This window comes from Scyliorhinus canicula, chromosome 1 (assembly GCF_902713615.1).
Source record: "Scyliorhinus canicula chromosome 1, sScyCan1.1, whole genome shotgun sequence".
NCBI lineage: Eukaryota > Metazoa > Chordata > Chondrichthyes > Carcharhiniformes > Scyliorhinidae > Scyliorhinus > Scyliorhinus canicula.
This window is the reverse complement of record NC_052146.1, coordinates 106,203,966-106,226,702: the sequence shown is the minus strand read 5'-3', so window position 1 is coordinate 106,226,702 and position 22,737 is coordinate 106,203,966. Positions and strand designations below refer to the sequence as shown.

The 22,737-nt window shown below is 45.0% G+C and overlaps 1 protein-coding gene across 1 annotated transcript in view; it reads right to left on the bottom strand.

Moving 5' to 3' along the window:
* Positions 1-9,470: 9,470 nt before the first annotated feature.
* The window catches only part of dnajc8 (DnaJ (Hsp40) homolog, subfamily C, member 8), a 52,290-nt gene continuing 39,023 nt past the window's right edge, over positions 9,471-22,737 (bottom strand). The window contains exons 7-9 of the mRNA XM_038797081.1: positions 15,169-15,260; positions 13,851-13,926; positions 9,471-10,594 (exon numbers count right to left, since the gene is read on the bottom strand). Coding sequence (XP_038653009.1) covers positions 10,475-10,594; positions 13,851-13,926; positions 15,169-15,260 — 288 coding nt within the window. The 3' untranslated portion in view covers positions 9,471-10,474. The remainder of the gene's footprint in view (positions 10,595-13,850; positions 13,927-15,168; positions 15,261-22,737) is intronic.

Here is a 22,737-nt window from a genome sequence, read left to right as displayed (position 1 = left end):
TAACACTACTTAATTGGATTCGACACTTACTCCTATATAATACACAATTGATAATATACATATAATCTACACTCATCTACCACCAATCTCTACACTATTACATTAACTATGATCTGCCCTCGCTCACACTATCTTTCCTTCAGTCTGCTCTCTAGCTTTCTCCTCAACCTCTCACCCACAAGGCTTAGCATCAATGTCTAATATACTTGTACATCTAACTCCCTCTAGTGGTTGATTTTAGACATTACATTAACCCTTGCAGTTCTTTACATTTATGATAATGTCACACTTCCCATCACCAAAATCTATCCAGGATCTTCCAAGATCATAGCAAGGGACATACAGACTGGGAACAAATAATTATGGGTTGTGCATCGAGATTTTAAAAAGGATTAAAAGATGAGTAGCACCAGAGCCTGTGAAAACGCAGCCGTTCCCTCGTTCACATCATGTGAACACCCCAAAATATTTTAAACATCCCTTCTACTCAACCATATTTCCTCAAATTGGCCTCATGCCTGTACAGTAAATTACATGGATTTGACAAAATAGGTTAGTCGTCCCAACTGGCCGATTTTGACATACCCCCTCCCAATCTCATGAGCTCTTCCTACTTTCTCCCCATGCATTAACTAATGGTCTCTGCTTCAATCCTTTCATAAGGCAGTGTACAATTTGTCACTAATTTTGATGTAATGAAACCTCGCCCATATGCTGTTTCGATAAGAGGATCTTAAATTTCTGCAGCATCTTTTAATTTAAAAAGCTGCGAGATACACGTTAAAGATGGGGCTCTTTCCAAGTCTCATCATTTTAACTTTTCTGTTTCTTCAACGCTTGCTGCATTCTCTTTTTTTTCTTGCAAAAATATGCTAAAGTCTGTTACGTTTTATAGCCTTTACTTAATCTATTCCCTGCTTTGTTTCCGAGAACTAGGTCCAGCTTTGCTTTCCTCCCAGTTGGACTAAAAGCATAGTGATCTCAAAAGATATATAGGTCCCCTCCTTTTCTTTGCCAAGTATATTGCTTTTATCCCAGTCTATCTTTGAACCAGACAGTTTGCAAACTCGGTGTCAAATTCGATCAATCCATTTTCAACATTAATAAAACTACACCAGGTTACTGCTCAAATAAATCAAGGCATATTTTACAAGGCAATTTTTAACAAATAGAATTCTAAAAGACAGGCCAATTTAAACAGCTTCTGGCAGATTTTGTTTGGCAATATTTTTTTTCCTTTATGGGACATGGACATCACAGGCTGTGTCAGCATTTATTGTCCTTGAGGGGACAGTTAAGAGTCAACCACATTGCTGTGAGACTGGAGTCACATGGAAGCCAGACCAGGAAAGGATGGCAGATTTCCTTCCCTAAAGGACATTAGTGAACCAGATGGGTTTTTACTATGCATGGTCAACACTAGACTTTTAAATCTAGTTTTTTATAAAATGTAAATTTCACCATCTGCAGTGGCAGGATTCGAACCTGGGTCTCTCCTTTTACTAGTAGAGTGACAATTCCATTACTCAACCACCTCAGGAAACACGTTTGAGCAGAAATTTGAGTGACCAAATCCACAAGTGCAATGTGTGCTGGATTGCGCCCAGAATGGAAACTCCCTGAGCATTTTGATGATGTTAAAGATTAAAATAAACGGTTTTCCCCCGGGAGTATGGATGGGGGGTTTCGAGCATGGCGGCGGGTGGGAGATATGTTCCTGGAAGGGAGCTTTGCAAGTTTGAGGAGCTTGGAGGAGAAATTTGGGCTGGTAAGGGGAAATGATTTTAGGTACCTACAGTTGCGGGACTTTGTTCGTAGACAGGTCCCATCTTTCCCACGCCTCCCGCCAATGGGGATCCAAGACAGAATAGTCTCTCGGGGGGAAGAAGGGGAGGGTACAGTCTCTGATATTTATAAGGTGCTCATGAGGGAGGAAGGGTCCCAGACGGAGGAACTGAAACTTAAATGGGAGGAGGAGCTAGGCGGGGAAATGGAGGACGGGTTGTGGGCAGACGCCCTGAGTAGGGTAAATTCGACCGCAACATGTGCCAGGCTCGGGCTGATTCAATTTAAGGTCGTTCACTGGGCCCACATGACGGTGGCTCGGATGAGCAAATTCTTTGGGATAGAGGACAAATGCGCTAGGTGCGCGGGAGGACCAGCGAACCACGTTCACGTTTTGGGCATGCACTAAGCTTAGGGGGTACTGGGAGGGATTTGCGGGCGTCATGTCCCGGGTGCTAAAAACAAGGGTGGCGATGGGTCCAGGGGTGGCAATTTTTGGGGTTTCGGGAGTCCAGGGGGAGAAAGAGGCTGATGTTTTGGCCTTTGCTTCCCTGATAGCCCGGCGACGAATACTATTTGCGTGGAGGGACTCAAAGCCCCATAAGACTGAGTTGTGGCTTGCGGACATGTCGAGTTTCCTGGGTATGGAAAAAATTAAGTTCGCCTTGAGGGGATCTGTACAGGGGTTCGCCCGGAGGTGGCAACCATTCATTGACTTCTTTGCGGGAGAGTGAGCATCAGCAGGGGCACTGAGGGACAATTTAGCAAGGCCAATCTACATAATCTGCACATCTTTGGATTGTGAGAGGAAACCAGAGCACCCAGAGGAAACCCACACAGACACGAGGAGAACGTATAAACTCCTCACAGTCACCCATAGCAGGAATTGAACCTGGGTCCCTGGCACTGTGAGGCAGCAGCGAAAACTACTGCGCCACCGTGCCACCCTCAGTCTTATCCATGCTGGGTCATTGTAAATGACTAATATTCACAACCTGTCATATCACACTGGCATTCGGACTTCTGGTGGCAGCCATGGATTGAGTAGTCGCACATTTGGTGGATCCGCCCAGGCAGATATTTTTGGCCTTTTCCCCACCCGAAGGGCAAAGTATTTGTGGCCAAAAGGTGCAGGAGTGCCTGGGGAAGGTCATACTCCTCTGGTGCGGTTGGTGGATGGATCAGTGGACAAGGAGTGTTGCAAGGAAGAAAGAGCACCGGGAGCAGAAGAGTCTTCGTGCTGTGCCACAGGAAAAGACAGCGGAGGACCACGAGGGAGGGTGGCCAATGGAGCAGTTGGTGGAGTTCTTGAATAAGTTTCAGCAACAGAGGAAAGAGGCCCTGGAAGACCGAGCCAAGGTGGTGGAACTGCTGATGTCTGGGATCGAGCAAGTGAAGCAGAGGCTGGAGTCCCAGGGCTGGGCGATCCAGAAAGTGGAGGAGGCAGTGGGGGAGCACAAGGAGCAATTGGCCTCATTGATGGCGGAGGAGGGAGTGAAGCGGAAGAGCCACAAAAAGTTGAGGGAGAAGGTGGAAGATTTGGAGAATCGCTCCAGAAGGCAAAATTTAAGGATTGTCAGGATGCCTGAAGACATTGAAGGTGTGGAGGCCATGGTGTATGTGTCAAGGATGCTGGAGAAATTGATGTGGGAGGGGGCCTTCGATCAGACTCTGGAGGTGGACCGAGCACACCAGTGGCTGAGGAGCAGGCCGCAGGCAGGCTAACCGCCAAGGGCAATGGTGGTGCAGTTGAACCGCTTTCTGGACAAGGAGAAGATACTTCGATGGGCGAGGCAGACCAGGAAATGTACCTGGGAAGGGAACAAGCTGCGGGTGTACCAGGACCTGGGAGCAGACTGGTGAAGAGGAGGGCCGGAATAAACCAGTATAAGGCTGCCCCCTTTAAAAAGGGGGTGAAGTTTGAGGTATTGTCCCGGGCACGCCTGTGGGTGACTTTTCAGACGTGAGCGCTTTATTTCGAAACCCCAGAGGAGGCGATGGAATTTATGAGGGGCAATAGACTAGGAGGAGTGTGAGGACGTTGAACTTTGGGGGAGTTTTGGGTGCTTTGTAAAGTGTTTGGTGGTGGGTTTTTGGGAGCAGATTTTCACGGGGGTGTAACGGTCGTGAGTGTGGCTTTTGTTACCCTTTAGGCATTAAGGGTTGGGTTGGTCAGGAGGAGGGGAACTGGAGGGAGGAAGTGGGCAGGGGCCACCATGCTAGCTGGTTGGGCTAGTTAACGGGAGTGAAGTGGGGGGGTTGCCAAGAGGAAGGAATGGGGGGGGGGGGTGGAGTTGGTGCTATGTTCGATGGCGGGGGTGGAGGGGTGGGGGTGGTTGAATGGGCCAGTTAAATGATCACGTGTGTTCACGCATTTGAGGAGTTTGAAGGTGGACTTGGCTTTTTTGCAGGACACACACCTGTAGCTGGGGGCCCAGATGAGGCTCAGAAACGGATGGGTAGCACAGGTGTTCCATTCGGGGCTGAATATGAAGATGAGGGGGTTGGCGGTTTGGTTAATAACCGGGTTGCGTTCAAGGTGGGGAGTATTGTTGCCAATACAGGGGGGAAGATATGTAATGGTGAATGGTAAATTGGAGGAGATGCCGGTGGTTCTACTGAACGTCTATTCTCCGAATTAGGATGATGTGGACTTTATGAAATGGGTGTTAGGGGAAGATTCCGGACTTGGACTTGGATCGGTTGAATTTGGGTGGGGGGTGGCCACTCGGGGGAAGGTGGAGCTAAACGACATGGGTGAGGTCATGGCCACCATGCTGTGGGAGGCACTCAAGGCAGTAGTCAGGGGGAGTTCATATCGATTTGGGTGCACAGGGAGATAATGGGGCTGGAGGAGAGGCCCAAATTGGTAGACAAGATTTCGAGGGTGAACAGGAGGTATTCGGAGGCAGTGTTGTTGACGGAGAGGCAGAGGATCGAGATCAAGTTTGGGCTACTTTCTGCAGGGAAAGTGGTGGGGCAACTGCGGAGGGACCAGAGGGACAGTGTATGAATACAGGGAGAAGGCAAGCAGAATGTCTAATAATAATCTTTATTATTGTCACAAGATGGCTTACATTAACACTGCAATGAAGTTACTGTAAAAAGTCCTGAGTCGCCACACTCCGGCGTCGGTTCGTGTACACAGAGGAAGAATTCAGAATGTCCAAATGATCGAACAGTACGTCTTTCAGGACTTGTGGAAGGAAACCGGAGCACCCAGAGGAAACCCAAGCTGGGGATCGAAACTGGGAACAGAGGGTTGTCAAGCAACAATGCTAACCACTGTGCTACCGTGGCCCATCAGTTGAGAAAGCAAGAGGCGGCAAGGGAGTTTGGCCTTGTTAGGGATAATATGAATAAGGTAGGGTGGACCTGGAGGAGGTGAATGGGGTGTTTGAGGCTCTACGAGTCAGAGCCCTGAGTTGGGGAGGAGGGGTTGCCACGGTTCCTGAATGGGTTAGAGTTTTCCAAATTGGAGGAGAGGCTGGTTCAGGGCTGGAGGCCCCAATTGGGCTGAGGGAGGTGATGGATGGGGTGCGGACAATGCAGGCAGGAAGGCCCTAGGGCCGGATGGGTTCCCGGTAGAGTTGTATAAAAGGTTTGGGGCGGACCTGGGGGCACTGAGTATATAATGAAGCAAGGGAGAGGTGGGAACTCACTTCACTCCCCCCCCCCCCCCGCCACCACCACCCCCTCCCTGCCACCACCACCTCCTCCCCCTCCCACATTGTCACAGGCTTCCATTTCGCTAATCATAAAAAAGTATAAGAATCCGGAGAAGTGTGGGTCATATCGATCTGTTACTGTATATTGCGGACTCAGTGGGCAGCATCGGAGGCATCCTGGGGGAATTTGGCCGGTTTTCGGAATACTAATTTAATATGTGAAAAAGCGAAGGTGTTCCCAATTGAGGCCAGACGGTAGGAAAGGAGATTAGGGAAGTTGCCATTTAGGGTGGTGGGGACAAGTTTCAGGTATTTGGGATCTCTGTTTTGCAGAGTTGCGCGCAGTTTCATAAACTGAACTTGGCTAGGCTGGTGGAGCAGATGATGAAGGTGGACTTTAAAAAAAAAATTTAGAGTACCCACTTCATTATTTCCAATAAAGGGGCAATTTAGCGTGGCCAATCCACGTACCCTGCACATCTTTGGGTTGTGGGTCCAAACCCACGCAGACATGGGGAGAATGTGCAAACTGCACACGGACAGTGACCCAGCACCAGGATCGAACCTGGGACCTCGGTACTGTGATGCAGCAGTGCTAACTACTGCACCACCGTGCTGACCCTGAAGGTGGATCAGAGGTGGGATGTGATGCTGCTGTCACTGGCAGGGCAGGTGCACTCAGTGAAAATGACAGGGCTGCCTAGGTTTCTATTTGTATTTTAGAACCTCACAAACTTTGTCCCCAAGTCTTTTTTTAGGAAGGTCAATGGGTTGATTCCAAGTTTGAGTTGGTGGGAAAGAACCCGCAGGTACAGCGGACTTTCTTGGGGCAGGGGGGGGATGCTTGGCACTGCCAAACAACAAACTATTATTGATCGGCATACACAGCGCTGGTGACGAAATGGGCATGGGGGAAAGAGGTCAATGTAGGGAGCAGGGCTACATGTTTTGTTTAAATAAATTTAGAGTGTCCAATTCTTTTTTTTAAGGGGCAATTTAGCATGGCCAATCCACCTACCTGCACATCTTTGGGTTGTGGGGGCGAAACCCACACAAACACGGAGAATGTGCAAACTCCACACGGTGACCCAGAGCCGGGATCGAACCTGGGACCTCGGCACCATGAAGCAGCAGCTCTATCCACTACACCACCGTGCTGCCCTCGGGGGTACATGTTTGCACAGGGCTGGAGGAAGTATATGAATTGGCCAGGGGAATTACTTCGGAACTTTGTAAGGAGGTGCCGTCCTTCCTTGGACTGCCACCCCTGGGGTTGCAGGATAAGGTGCTGTCGAAGGACAAAATAGATGGGGAAGGGGTCGGATGTTTATAAGGAGTTGAAAGAGTGGGAGGGAGACCTATTGGGGGGGGGGGGGGTGTTAAGAGGAAATGGAGCTAGGAGGGGAGGGCTGAGATGTGGGTGGAGGCCTTGCGGAGACTGAACGCATCCCCATCATGTGAGGTTAAGCCTCATTCAGTTTAACCTGGTGCATAGGGTTCATATGATGGTGGGATGAGTAGATTCTTTGAGGGGGTAGAGTGTAAGTGTGGCCGGTGTCCAGTTTGCGGGGGGGGGGGGTCCAAGATTGAGAGGATTCTGGCAGGGGTTCTCGGATATGATGTCCAAAGTGCTGACTGTGGAGGTGGCGTCGGAAGACCCGGGAGTCCAGGGGGTGATAGGCCGATATTTTGTTGGCTGTTTCTTGAATTACTTGATTGTTCTGATTTAGTTGAATATATGAAAATGCCTTGAATAAAAATGTTTTTAAAAAAAAAATCACACTGGCATTCAAATCATCAGTAATTTTCAGATATGATTCTTCATGAAAGACAAGATGATTCATGTCATAACTTTTGATAATGAATTAGGGTGTGCAGAGGCAGTATATTTAAAGCAGCTGAGTTATCAGGACATGAAACGTGATGATGATGGCCATAAGAACAACCTTATTTTGAAATATTGAATTTTAAATCGTACTGACTGGAAAATATTTTGGATGCAATCTTTATTCAAATTTTGCAGCATAGAACATAGAACAGTACAGCACAGAACAGGCCCTTCGGCCCTCAATGTTGTGCCGAGCCATGATCACCCTACTCAAACCCACGTATCCACCCTATACCCGTAACCCAACAACCCCCCCCCCCCTTAACCTTACTTTTATTAGGACACTACGGGCAATTTAGCATGGCCAATCCACCTAACCCGCACATCTTTGGACTGTGGGAGGAAACCGGAGCACCCGGAGGAAACCCACGCACACAGGGGGAGGACATGCAGACTCCACACAGACAGTGACCCAGCCGGGAATCGAACCTGGGACCCTGGAGCTGTGAAGCATTGATGCTAACCACCATGCTACCCTGCTGCCCCAGCATGTGGTGCTTTTTATTTATTTTTTTTTTAAATTTAGAGTACCCAATTCATTCTTTCCAATTAAGGGGCAATTTAGAGTGTTCAATCCACCTACCCTGTACATCCTTGGGTCGTGGGGGCGAAACCCACGCAAACACGTGGAGAATGTGCAAACTCCACACAGTGACCCAGAGCCAGGATTGAACCTGGGACCTTGGCGTCGTGGGACTGCAGTGCTACCACTGCGCCACCGTGCTGCCCATGTGGTGCTTTTTAAATGTAAAAGTGTAAGCAGCATTCTATTTAAATTGGAGAAAGCCAATCACATTCAAATAAGTCACTTCTGGGTATTAAATATCCATCCCGCATCCCTGTATTCATTTTAACGTATGTATTTTCCTTTAAAGATTTTTTTCTTGGCCAGCAGTCTTTTAAAAAAGAAAAGCATGGAACCAATCCCATCAGGATCTTTTATTTGTGGTCAATTTAATCAATCTACAATGTGTTTGCCCTGTACATCCACCTGCACTAGGGACTATTACAAATTTACTTCTTCATGACTGCTGTCAATTCCAATTAAGCAATTGTGACAACTGGAAATGGGCATGTCAAGATATTGTCAAGTGAGGGGGTCAAGTCAAGGTCAAGAGGGTCAAGTTTGCCCTGAGGGGGTCGGTGCACGGGTTCTTCCGGCGGTGGCAGCCTTTTCTTGATTTCCTGGCGGAGTGTTAGGGGGTGGTCAATCTCAGCGGCAACCTAGGGGGCGGGGGGGTGAGATGGGGAGGATTATGGGTTAAGGGGGTTTGTTTTTGCAACTATGTGTTTGTTACTTTCTTTTTTGTTATTAATTTATTACTTTGTATTTGGGGGGGGGGGGGGGAGGAGAAGAGAGGGGCTTTTCTTCCTGTTTTTTCTATGCCTTGTTTATTTTATTGTTGGGAGAAAATTTGTTGTTGAAAAATTTGAATAAAAATTATTTTAAAAAGATATTGTCAAGCATATTATAACTCAGATCTAGATTTAAAAATTGTAAGACGCTAGCCTGGAATTCCGTCCCTAAACCTCTCCCATCTTTAAGACTCGCCTTTAAACCTCTCTCTTAAAACTCCCTATCATCTCATGTGGCAGTGTCAAATTTGGCGTATTCTTCTGTGTTACATGCGCTATATGAAATGCAAAATTGTTGTTTTCTCGACTTTGAAGGCAACAGAATCATACTCTTGCTTGGAGGGGCTACCATTCGCTCAGAAAATTATAAAAAATAAGATGGGTGGGATAACGTGGAAAATTATATTTTGATACAGAAAATCCAGGTTTTTTGTTTTCAAACAAGTTTCTTGGAGACAGGCATTCATGCAAGTGTAATTGATCCATAGACATTAAATCATCAACAGGTTGAAAAGCGGGAGGAAAATTCAGCATTTTAGACCCCATTGTCATCAACTACTTACTTGATGGGTGTGCAAATTTCCAGAAACAAATTAATAGTATTTTGGTCAAGATATAAATTGAGATTTGTGGCAAACAGAAGGAGACAGTGAGATAAGAAAGATAACTTGCCACATCATTGGGTAATGGTAATTAGAACAGTAATATTTGGGCAGCAAAGGAGACTTCATGTTCTGGAAAAATCAAGCAATGAAGCAGAAATCAACATTGGCTGAACTCAATTGTGTTTTATTCACAAGTCTTTTACAAGCATTTTTTAATTAAAATTTCAGGTGGAGTACCAGAACTTTTTATGGACAAACAGGAGAGAGATTTGAGTTCTGAACGAAAATTTATTGAGCTGAAATGTTGCTCTGTACAGATGCTGTCAGATATGCTGAGTATTTCCACCATTCTTTGACTTTGTTATAGGAGAAAATTTGAATTGATTGTAGAATATCCAATAAGAAGCTAACCTCTCTATTGAATGATTCCACGAATTGTCCTCAGCCCACCCATAACCAACACCATGTGGTGAAGCGTAATTGCTGCCATCTTTAAAACTGCCGCCCCAACATTAAATAGCACTTACAGGAAAGGGTGAAAATTAGCAAAATCATTTTCCCATCTATGAATTAGTACCTCATTTTCAACGTTAATTTTTACAATTTTTTTCCCCCAGGAGTTTGAAATTGAAAGCATTTTAATGTTGCTCAACTTTAGTGTGTACTTCAAAGCCAAAATTCACTACATACTTCAAACAATGATGCATCAATCCAGTCAAACAATACATGGAGTCCATCAACTTTGAAAATAGAAAATGCATACTTCATTTTTTCCAAACACTTTTAATGATTACCTTTGATGGCTAAAGATAGACAAATTGTTCACAGTACAAAAAGGTTACAAAACGTTAAATTACAGGGCTTAAAAATTAAAAGTTTTCAAAAGGATATCAGGCCATTTTCAACCTCTTTTATACTGTACATTTACATCATATTGGTTTAGAATCAGGGTGCAGTGAAGCCCTGCTACATAGGTTATCAGGGGTGAAACTAAAAAATAGTATAAGCTATGACAACATGTACGAGTCAGTAGAATGGACAGGAAAAAAAACATTTCTGCCACTAAACTGCAAACACTACTCCTAAGCGAAGAACATGTTCTGGAGTAAACATTGCTATAGTTGTTTGTGTTTGTGATTTCCTATTTTACGTAAAATATTTTCAGATGGCTCCTATCGCTGTTCCATCTTAACCTTTGGTGGCTTGAGGAAACTCCTCTGTTTCTTTTCTTTCTTGCCTTTTTTATTGGCTTGGAAGTTTCTCCAGCTGTCAACACGGCCATCTCGGCTCTCCTGCGGTAACACATACACAGAATGACTGACATTTTAAAATAAAACGTACAGTAATTTCTTTCTTCAAATGTCACTTCTTATTACGTCAGCAAATTAACAACCTTTTCTTAAATCTACAAAAGGTACTGCCTGCCTTTTTTTCCCTGGAGCGTCGGAGGCTTAGGGGTGATCTTATAGAGGTCTATAAAATAACGAGAAGCATAAATAAGGTAGATAGTCGACATCTTTTCCCAAAGGTAGAGGAGTCCAGAACTAGAGGGCATAGGTTTAAGGTGAGAGGGGAGAGATACAGACCAGAGGGGAAATTTCTTCACAGAAGGTGGTTAAAATCTGGAACGAGCTGCCAGAGGCTATGGTAGAGGAGGGTACGATTTTGTCTTATAAAAAGCAGTTAGGTAGTTACATGGGCAGGGTGGGTATAGAGGGATATGGGCCAAATGCAGGCAGTGGGACAACCTTAGTGATAGAAACTGGGCGGCATGGACAAGCTGGATCAAAGGGCCGGTTTCCATGCTGTAAACATCTACGGCTGACTGCCTATGCAGAATTGAAGAAGTTACGATTCAGAATGGCCACAATGATGTCAGATATGGGAGAAAAATTATTATAATAGCACTGTGGTAGAGGACTGTGCTCTGCAGTTGAGAGGATGTGGTGGGTTCTGGGCACTGCATTCAATCAGTGCAAAACCTGGCACCAAAAAGTACTAGGCAAGGACAAAGTTCATCCAGTGTTTTCAATCGAGAGAAGAATACTGTCAGTTTACTTCTGGGACCCTAAATTGGTTGCAGCTTCCAGCTCGCATTGCAAGCACAAATCTTGAAGGTGGATCTTAGAGCAGCAGCAGCCTTAATAGCTCTTTTCTCACATGGGAACACTGATCTTCAGTAACTTATTGGCCCCAATATTTATTCCCCCAACACAGTGACCAAGGGTCAGAGATAAAAGGAGAAATGTGCTCAATAAACCCAACTCGCCACTTTTACTGCAGGAGAATATTGGCGTGTCAAAGTATCTGAGAGGCAGAAGACTAGGCCAGGAGGAGCAGGTGCTCACCTTAGCCCAAGCTTTCAGCCTTCCCCACCCCCAATTGCAGGCCTGCCTGCCCATTAGAGGCAGTCCTGGCTGTGGACTCCTGCCACTGGTGTTCCCTCCTACCCACTGACCAGGCCATCCATTTGGCCTGCTGCCAGGCAGAAGACAGAGCAACAAGACATTTATGAGGTTTTGCCATTAGGTCCAGCGGAAGCGTGTAGGGTTCTTTGGACATTTTCAGGCTCTTCACCCCCTCAACTTCCCTGTTAATTATGTGGCGCACCATCTGAAGCACTTCCATCTCTGGCTGGGAAAAATGACAGAGCAAAACGAGATCTTAAATCACAAACTTTAGACATCAGATTCACCAGCAAAGATGCTGTGGAGCAATGTATTCAACCAATGGGCAGAAAAAAAAACAATCAAATATTGTCACCAGGGTAATTTACTGCATGGAGACCAAAATGCGATAGGGAAAAAACAATGTGGAGTCAGCACAATTATTTTAAAAGACTCTGGAATCATCACTTCAACCTGATTTTCAAACAGTTCTAGCACACCCCACCTCCACTGCGTGAAACCAATAACCAACCCCCAGCATACCAAATTACTGTTAAGTACCCTCTACAGAAACGCACGTCCCAGTGACATAACAATATTAATCATGGAGGTATTTTGCACATTTCAAAAAAACTCCATATAAAAAAAATCAAATATCCAACATTAAATTTACAGAATTTCAGGAACTAAATCAGAAAAAAAAATAACGGTGGAGTCAAAGGAGCAAGATAGTTTTCCATAGTTTCAATCAATTTCGACTGAAAACATCCCACAATAAAAATTTCCATAAAAAGTGTCACAGAACTACAAATTTACTCAAAAAAGTTAGAAAGATGATGATTGCAAAAGATGAAAATTTTGTACAGATGCAGTAGAAAATGATCTTCTGAAGACTGAGGGCACATTAGTACAGCAGATTAGAGGGAGCTTGGTCTCGAACAATGCTACAACTGACTTCCATAACAAGAAGGCATTTGAAAATCTGAATCAGTGGCACACAGGACGAGTCTGGGACAAGGCAAGCACCAGAAGGCATAGGCTCACTTCCCATTCAATAAAACCTCAGGGGATTTCACACTGATCATTGCACAGAAGGGTCCATGCGACCAGAACCAATCACTATTTCAGAGTATGGGTGGGACCTCCCATTCTTTCCCTTATCCTCCACTCCTGTGTGCCATCTGGAATATCCAAGGAGTAACCCTATCAACATGTAAAGTAGTACAATAGATGTGTAACCAAACCTACAGGGCAATTTAAGCATAGCCAATTCTCCTAACCTGCACACCTTTGGACTGTGGAGGAAACCGGAGCACCCAGAGGAAACCCACACAGACAAAAGGAAGAAAGTGCAAATTCCACAGACAGTCACCCAAGGTCGGAATTGAACCCGGATCCCTGGCGCTGTGAGGCAGCAGTGCCAACCAGTTCCACCATGCCGTCCCCAATGAGATATATTTCTGTATTTATATTTGCTTCGCATATAACTGTCATTTTAAAAAGCTCATGAGAAAATATGACCTAGATTTGGAGCGGATATTCCATGTTTTCTAATTAGAATCCACAGTTCTTTGTAATTTAGAATCTGAAACAGATTATTTTTATGACTGTTTCATAGAACATAGAACAGTACAGCACAGAACAGGCCCTTCGGCCCTCGATGTTGTGCCGAGCAATGATCACACTACTCAAACCCACGTATCCACCCTATACCCGTAACCCAACAACCCCCCCCCTTAACCGTACTTTTTTTAGGACACTACGGGCAATTTAGCATGGCCAATCCACCTAACCCGCACATCTTTCGACTGTGGGAGGAAACCAGAGCACCCGGAGGAAACCCACGCACACACGGGGAGGACGTGCAGACTCCACACAGACAGTGACCCAGCCGGGAATCAAACCTGGGACCCTGGAGCTGTGAAGCATTTACGCTAACCACCATGCTACCGTGCTGCCCTTCAAGGCATACTATCAAGTTGACTATTCTGAATCACTCACTGGGCATCTCAGTGTCAAGGTAGTTCATAAAATAAATTGGCTTTTCAGAAGGAAACCATATTCAATATGACTGAAGAATCATAACCATTGTTCAGTATTCCACAAGCCACTCAAAACATGACAAGAATATTAGAAATTGGTAAATTAGAATTTCACAAACCTCAAAGTTTTTCTGCCACTCTTTATCACGTTTTGCTTTCTCTTCCTGCTCAATCTCTTCCTCCCTTTGCCGTTTCCTGGATTAAGAAGAATGGACAGCATGTGAAAATGTGCTCTTAGATGAGCATTCAGCTATCGCAATTGTTTTATTTGTACATGGATTGTGGGTCTTTTTAAAAACCCAGTGAATTAAGGGCGTTTCAAACTTGCACAGCCTGGGAGGCCCCCTTTACTTGTTGCCCTAGGATTGAAGAGCTGATCTGCTATCTGGAGGCCCACAAAACCAGTCTCCCCTTTACTAAATTACTACCTGCTGGTAAACCAAACATGAGTGATAACAGAGCTGGTTATAATTTTCACACCCCACACTTGGACCCAACCCCAAACTTGTTGCGGGGTATAAAAAAGCCAATTGTACACAGGCATAGCTCATAAATGAAGAGTGGCATTTGGCTAAAATAGCTGACAGATAGCTAAAATCCAAAGAACCACACCCCAGGGAATTTTGAAAATGGTGTAAACTTGAGAATGTGGAAGGGAGTGTCGGGAAGAGGTTTGATGAATAAATTACAATAGGTAAATGGCCTTTGGAAAGACCTCTTTGGAAAGAAAATAAGGCCACAATAAAAGACTGAAAATTTGAATTAATGTTTGAACCAAATACATTTGAATGAACAGATACTTAGAATGGCAAAGTATAAATTAACAATTTACATTAATAAAGCATCTATAATATAGCAAGACATCCCAAGACACTTCATAGATGGGCTATTAAATGAAATGACATTGAGCCACTTAAGGAGATATTAGCACAGATAGATGGCCAAAAACTTATGAAAGAACTAATTCCTTTAGAACACTTGAGAGGCAGAGAGATAAAGGGAGGAAATTTCTGAGCTTCATGGCCCAGGCAGCACAAGGTATGGACAATGGGTGACCAACAGAAATTGGGGATGAGCAAGAGGTAAGAATCAGAAAAGCACAGATATCTTGGGAGGTTCGAGGGTTGTAGGAAGTTACAGAGATAGAGGGGAGTCCATGGAGGGATTTGAAAATGAGGATAAGAAGTCTTTTTTTTTTTAAGTGACGTTCTCAGAACAGGAGCCGAAATTTAACAGAGTATTGGGGTGATCAGTATTTGGTGCAAAGTTCTCAAGTATTGGATAATTAAAATTGCTTTGAATTAAGAGCAGACTATCACAGCTTATTTTCCTCATCAAAAATTGACTCCCCATTTATAATAGGCATTGTTGTGCGTGGTGGAGGGAGATCAAAAGCAGAATGAATGGTACAATAGGTTTTAAGATCATTCCATATACCTCTCGTGCATGTCCTTGGCTTCACGCTCCTTCCTTTTAATTTCTAGTTCGGCAAATAGTTTCATTGTTTGTTTGTGCACCAACTGCTTGAACTAGTAAGGTTAAAAAGAAAGATTGATTCTGACATGCCTCAAAGCGCAAGTGAACAATAGATTACTGCACAACACTTTTTACAGCAATGACACAAATGGGAACACCGTCCAATTGACTTGAATCAGCTGTTGAGAATTACATTTCGTTATAAAAGGAGAAGTTCAATCAGAAAAGTTCAATCAGTTCCTTTCAAAGATTCACCACATTACTGCCCAACTGTACTGATCGTAAAACCCCTACAATCCCAGGGATTTATTTACAAAATATTATGGCACCTTTGACAGGGACCAGGGAAGGGTCCATGGGGGTCATCAGAATTCTACTATTAGAATTTGCCTGACTTTTAATGTTATTTCTCTTGCAGAACACTAATGAGAGTCCACTGCAGTTGGCAATTTTTTTCCAAAGTTGTTCCCCAGAATAATATTTGCAGCGACTTCAATGCACAATTCACAAAGATTCATAAACTATCACTACCATCTTAACTTCCAAGTATCTATGATGTGGAGATGCCGACGTTGGACTGGGGTGAGCACAGTAAATCTTACAACACCAGGTTAAAGTCCAACAGGTTTGTTTCAAACTCTAGCTTTCAGAGCACTGCTTCTTCCTCAGGTGAATGACCTCAACATAACTCTTCATTCACCTGAGGAAGGAGCAGTGCTCCGAAAGCTAGTGTTTTTTTTTGGAAATGTTTTTTTATTGAGTTTTAATATTTTATATCCAACAAATTATTAGAAAAAAAACACGCAAAAATTGACATGTATATTTACAGGTAAGCATCTTCATAATAACAACTGTGGCCGCCCCCTTTAACCGGCATACATATTTTACATTCCCCAATATGGCCGAGGCACATGTCTATAGGCATTTGTTTACAATTTGGTTTTGGGCCTTAGCTTGCCATCAGACTGTCGCTTGCGGCTTTGTCCTTCCTTTTTTTTTTTGGAATAATTTTTATTCCAAGTTTTCAACAACAAATTTTTATCACAACAGAGAAAAACAGTAACCCCTCCCCTCCAATACAAAAACAATAAATTGCTTTTATAAAAATACTAGTTCGGCATCAGCAATACTGAATTCTGGACACTTCGGAAGAATGTGAAGGCATTGGAGAGGATTCGGGTAAGATATATGGGGATTGTTTGAGGGATGAGGAACTGCAGTTGTGGGGATCAATCGAGAAGTTGGGATTATTCTCTAGGAAGGGAGTGAGAAGAGCTTTGCTAGAGGTATTCAAATCATGAGGGATCTGGTTGGGAGAAATTATTCCCATTACAGACGGGTCAAGAACCAGCGAACATGGATTTAAGGTGCTTGGCAAAAGAACCAAAGTGACATGAAGGGAAACTTTTTCACATTGAGTGATTAGGATTTGGAATGCACTGCCTTAAAATGTGGTGGAAGGCAGATTCAGTCAGGATTCTCGAGAGGAAATTGAATAATTTGACAAAGCCAGAATATTTGCAGGGCTACGGAGAAAGGATTGGGGAATGGGACTGGTTGAGTTCTTGCAGATAGCTAGCACAAACACAATGGGCTGAACGACCACCTCCTGTGCTGTAACCATTCTCTGATTCTATGACCCTGATCCTGTTTCTTATGTTCTAAATCCAGAGCCGACCGTTTTAAGGTTGATTCTCAGCCGAGGTGGTATTAACAATTCTATCATTGGCTCCAGCACTCTGGTCCTACAGTGAGTAAAATTAGATCAGGTGAATGGCCCTATTGAGTGGCTCCTGTTATATTACCCTCTTTGGTAATATATCGTCCCAGGTTCGATTCCCGGCTGGGTCACTGTCTGTGCGGAGTCTGCACGCCCTCCCCGTGTGTACGTGGGTTTCCTCCGGGTGCTCCGGTTTCCTCCCACAGTCCAAAGATGTGCGGGTTAGGTGGATTGGCCATTCTAAATTGCCTGTAGTGTCCTAAAAAGTAAGGTTAAGGGGGGGGTTGTTGGGTTACGGGTATAGGGTGGATACATGGGTTTGAGTAGGGTGATCATTGCTCGGCACAACATCGAGGGCCGAAGGGCCTGTTCTGTGCTGTACTGTTCTATGTTACTCTATGTAACAAGAAAAAGAAATAAGCGTAAAACCATGCGAACAAACCCCCACAACGAACCCGTGCCCCCCCCCCGCTACCTTCCCCCGATTCCCGTCCATTTTCCCCTGATTCTTAGCCACCCGACTATTCTTCCTCTTGTTCGTTGGCCACAAACAGGTCCCGGAACAATTGCATGAATGGCTCCCACGTTCTGTGGAAGCCGTCGTCTGACCCTCGGATGGCGAATTTGATTTTCTCCATTTGGAGAGATTCCGAGAGGTCGGACAGCCAGTCTGCAGCTCTGGGCGGTGCTGCTGACCGCCAGCCAAACAGGATTCTACGGCGGGCGATCAGGGAGGCAAAGGCAAGGGCGTCCGCCCTCCTCCCCAGGAATAGATCTGGCAGGTCTGAAACCCTGAAGACCGCCACTATCGGGCATGGCTCCACCCTCACCCCCACCACTTTGGACATAGCCTCGAAGAAGGCTGTCCAGTACGCCACAAGTCTGGGGCAAGACCAGAGCATGTGGGCGTGGTTGGCCGGACCTCTTTGGCACCGTTCACATCTGTCCTCCACCTCCGGGAAGAACCTACTCATACGGTTTCTTGTTAAGTGGGCTCGATGTACCACTTTTAGTTGCGTCAGGCTGAGCCTTGCGCACGTGGAGGTGGAGTTGACCCTATGCAGTGCTTCGCTCCAGAGTCCCCACCCTCTCTCAATCACCAGGTCATCCTCCCATTTCATTCTTGTTGCGTCCAGTACGGTGTCGTCCCTTTCTACCAGTCGGTCATACATGTCGCTACAGTTCCCTTTCTCTAGGATACTTGCGTCCAGTAGGTCTTCCAGTAGTGTCTGTCGTGGCGGTTGTGGGTACGTCCTTGTCTCCTTTCGTAAGAAGTTTTTGTGCTGCAGGTACCGTAGCTCGTTCCCCCCGGCTAGCCGAAATTTCTCTGTCAGTTCGTCCAGTGTTGCGATCCCCCCCCCCCCCCCCCCCCTTGCGGGTGTACTGGGAAGATCTCGCTTTTGCTCATGTTGAGTTTGTTACCCGAGAAGGCTCCAAACTCTTTCAAGAGCGCTATGATTCCGTCCATGCTGCTTTGTGGGTCCGAGATGTAGAGGAGCAGATCATCTGCATAGATTGAGACTCTGTGCTTGAAAGCTGGTGTTAAAGTGACTTTTAAAGTGACGTTCTCAGAAGAGGATTTCTTACTGTCCAAGTATCTAAACATTGTCTTGGATGCAAGATAAAATACACAAGTAAATCAACAAATCTGGAATAGTTAGAGGATGTAGAATACTCATGGCACTGTGTTCACAGTATATGTTTTACACATCTACAGATGTCTCAAGACCTGCACACCCCAATTTGTAAACTTCTGTCTTCTGGATGTTCAAAGGACTGACCAGCGCAGTTTTAAACCTTTAAAGACTGAAAGACGGGGAAGATGATGGAAAAGCAGACACCAGTTAGCACTCACACTGACAAACCCCCAACACAACACTTGGATCCAAGAAGAGGAGAAACACAATAGGGCAATAAACTAATGACCAAAGAGAATTAAAACAAATTCCCCAATTGTAAAATACCAGTCACTTTGGATTTCTTTACTTAAATAATAAGACCATAAGACATAGGAGCAGAATTAGGCCACTCGGCCCAACAAGTCTGCCACGCCATTCAATCATGGCTGATATTTTCTCATCCCCATTCCCCTGCCTTCTCCCCATAGCCCCTGATCCCCACCACATCCTTTTCATAAAAATAATTTAATCCGGGTGACTAAACTTTCAACACGATAAGAGTCATATCTATGCTATTTTAAGTGAACATTCCTCGTTTTTCACAAATCAATAAATGTTCACTGAAATCGCATTCACTCTGAATGCAAATGAGCAGCTGGAAGCAAATCTGTGCACATATGGCAGATGCACAGGTGATGTACAAATAAATGAAGACGACCCAGGCAACATAATGAACAGCAACACTGGAGATCTTGGTTTGGCTCATCAGAAAGATCAAAGTCATGGAACTCATAGAATATATTCCTTTTAAGCATCGAAGTAAAGTCTTAGGTCAGGCAACTATCTCTTGTCTCTCTTCAGAGAAAAAATCGTTTGAAAATCCTTCAGCAGAGTTTAAATTAAATTCACTGAACTCTCACTTCAAGTGACGACATTCAGCAATGGGTCACTGTGCTAATACAAATATGTATGTTGGCTGATTTGCTCATCATATTTATGAACTCTAACACTACAATGAGGCCAGCAACTATACAAGAGCTGCTAAAATGTGGAAAAATCCATCCTTTTGAGATCAGTTCAGAGTTATAAATTGGCACAGTGTACTTGAGAATAGAAGGACTTTAAGTGGACTGGCAGAACACCCATGGGACATGCTGGGATTATTTATACAAATGATTAAGTGCTTGCAATCATCTTTATAAACAATAATAGTCAAAAGAGGCAATACCAAGTGTGAAAGAACTTGGAAACCGTACATTTGGGTGTTATAACCCAACAAGCTCCAACACTGCATAGCTACTTTATGATTGAATATTTATTTGCTTAAGTTATGGCTTTACTATTGAGAAGTAGAAGATTAGTGAACTCTACAAGAAGTTCTCATACAGATTAATATCCTAACCCCTTTCCAGTTTCATATTTTGACATATTTGATGGCATACTACATTAATCCACAGAATCACAGGCTGAACATCAAGTTGCTTTCCACAATACAGCTGGGCTTTTGGAGAGAATGTTTCCTGAAGCAAGAGTGAAGGGAAGTTAACAAGTACCTATTTTTTTGTAGTTCCAGTCATTTGGTTTACAGAAATGATGGAAGTTTACAACTCTCACTTCCCTATTCAACTTTGTTGAAAAACAGGGAAGAGAGCGGGCGCAAGATTAAAAAACATTTTATAACACTGCTCGTGCCCCACACATAAGCCCAGTATTGAGTGTAAGCCCAGCATTTTTCTCAGTAACATTGGTGGGTTAACTGTAAAGACATTATCAGATTAAAACACTTCTGTTCATCACAATGTTCAGTTCACGGATTGGAAGTTGTTTCAAGAAGCATTAGCCAAAAACAAAGAGTGATTTGATCCAAGCTCCAGAGAGGATGATAGCTTCACAGGTTCCTCTTGTTAACTGCTCCAACATGGCTAATGACCATTAGCAAGGTGATTGAATGCCATTCCAAAAGGCTACACAATCTGACCACCATGGTTTCTGAAGGCAACAGCATAAAGGAGTACAAAATGTCACACATTTTGTGTAAGGTACAGTTCTAAATCTGTTACAATTTGTACCTCTAATTCTGTGTTCTGGATCCCTCATCTTCAGAAAGGGGTTTACTTCAATCTAGCCACCCAGTTCTTTATTAATTTCACTTTGACCACACTGCTCCACAGTCTGTATCATTTTGATGAAAAAAAGACCCAATTTTAAGTATTTTCTAATCTGCATTTTCTCATATCAGCAAATCTGCTTGTGCTTTAGCAAAAGCCTTAAGATCCTTCCTGTTGTGTGAAGCCCAATAGTGCATACAGTATTTTAACGGAGTTATTTATTTTACATTGGTACAACAGGTACAAAATACAAAAACCAAGAGATAACGATGAACCAGAGATCCCAGAGGTACATTATTTCTTTTTTGTTTGAAATAAACAGCCTCATTAACCTGAAAGTGGTGTCTTCTTTTTACTTTACAATATCACACATTAAAGTAGCTTAAAAAACAGTTTTAAGGGACTTCCGGTGGCAGTGATGTGCTGAGCGGACGCACATCAGGTGGCTCTCCTCCCAACCAGACCCAAATAATGAATGTTTTGAGATTTCTGGCTCAAAAAGCCACCCACAACTCTCCCAAACCCAGACGGGGCGAACAACAACAGAAGATGATGCCGGCAAACAGCAGTTCAAAGAGCCGACGAGAAGGCAGAAGTGGCGGAAAGGGGCAAGAGCAACAGGCGGACAGACCAGCGGACCCATAAAACAGGAGCATGGAAGACCGCGTCCCAGACGGTGGAACAAGAGCGAACGGTGACATCTCCTCCCCCACACCAGGGGACGGATGGAAGAGTTTCCTAAAAAAGGAACTGGACGCCATGTGGAAGGCGATTAAAATGGAGTTCCAGGTGGTGGTGAAGGAGCTGTGGATGGAAGCGATGGCCTCTCCCCAGTGCACAATGGACGGCCTGGGAAAGATGGTGGAGGCCCAGGAAAGGGCAATCCTGGACCTGGAAAGGGTGTCATCGGAGGCAGAGGTGAGGAGGTTGGTAGCGGCCCAGGAGAAGGCCGAGATCCAGGAAAACAGGTCCCAAAGGCAAAAAAATCCATATTGTGGGCTTACCAGAGGGCATTGAGGGAGGGGACCAATGGACTACATTGCCCAAATACTGGGCAACCTAGTCAGGAGAGACAGCTTCCTCAGTCCCCCAGAACTCGACAGAGCACATAGGTCGCTCCGACCAAAACCAAAAACTGGGGAGCAGCCGAGAGCGATAATCGCAAAGTTGTGCCGGTACCAGGACCGGAAAAGGATCCTGAGGGGGCCAGACAAACAAAGTCGTGCTCATGGGAAGGACATAGAATCAGGTTTACAGGGACATTGGACATTGTAAAAAGAGGACAGAGTTCAATAGGGCAAATTCGGCACTCTACAAGAATGGGGTGAGGTTCAGCCAGACTCTGGGTTACATACCAGGGGAAGCAACACTGCGTTGGCACCCCGGCAGAGAAGGAAGGAGAATACAGGAGGGGGGCAAGGAGGGGAGGGGATCAGGGACAGGGGGAACTCACAGAACAGACAGGGGTCAGAAAGATAGGAAAGGGTTGACAGCAAGACAGACACAGGCCTCGACAGGCATGGAACAGGCCGAGAAATCAAGATGGCGCCGCAAGCAGACACTTTGAAGGGTCCCTAAACAAAGGGAGACTCCAGAGTGCAGGGGAGCACCCACGTGGCGTGCACATAGTTGGTGGTCATGTTGGATGCCCCCTGGAGAAAGGGAAAGCCCGGAGCGCAGGAGCCCAACCTCATGGTGAGAACAGAGACTGTGGCCATTTTGGAAGGCCCCCTAACAAAGGGAACCCCGGAGTGTAGGGGCACACCCAACAGGCAAGTATGGTTGATCCTGCAGGAACAGGAGGACAAAACCTCCCACCAGGATAGTCACCTGGAATGTAAAGGGTCTCAGCACCCAGATCCAGAGTCTTCGCCCATCTGAGAAGCCTAAAGGCTGACATAGTCTACCTGCAGGAGATATACCGGAGGGAGACGAACAGACTACTGGTAAGGAAGGGCTGGGTGGGACAGACGCACCATTCATGCCATGGGACAAGGGGAGTAGCCATACTGATCAGCAAGAGGACGAGATTTACAGAGACTAGGACGGTTATGGACCCAAGGGTGATGGTATATCATGGTCA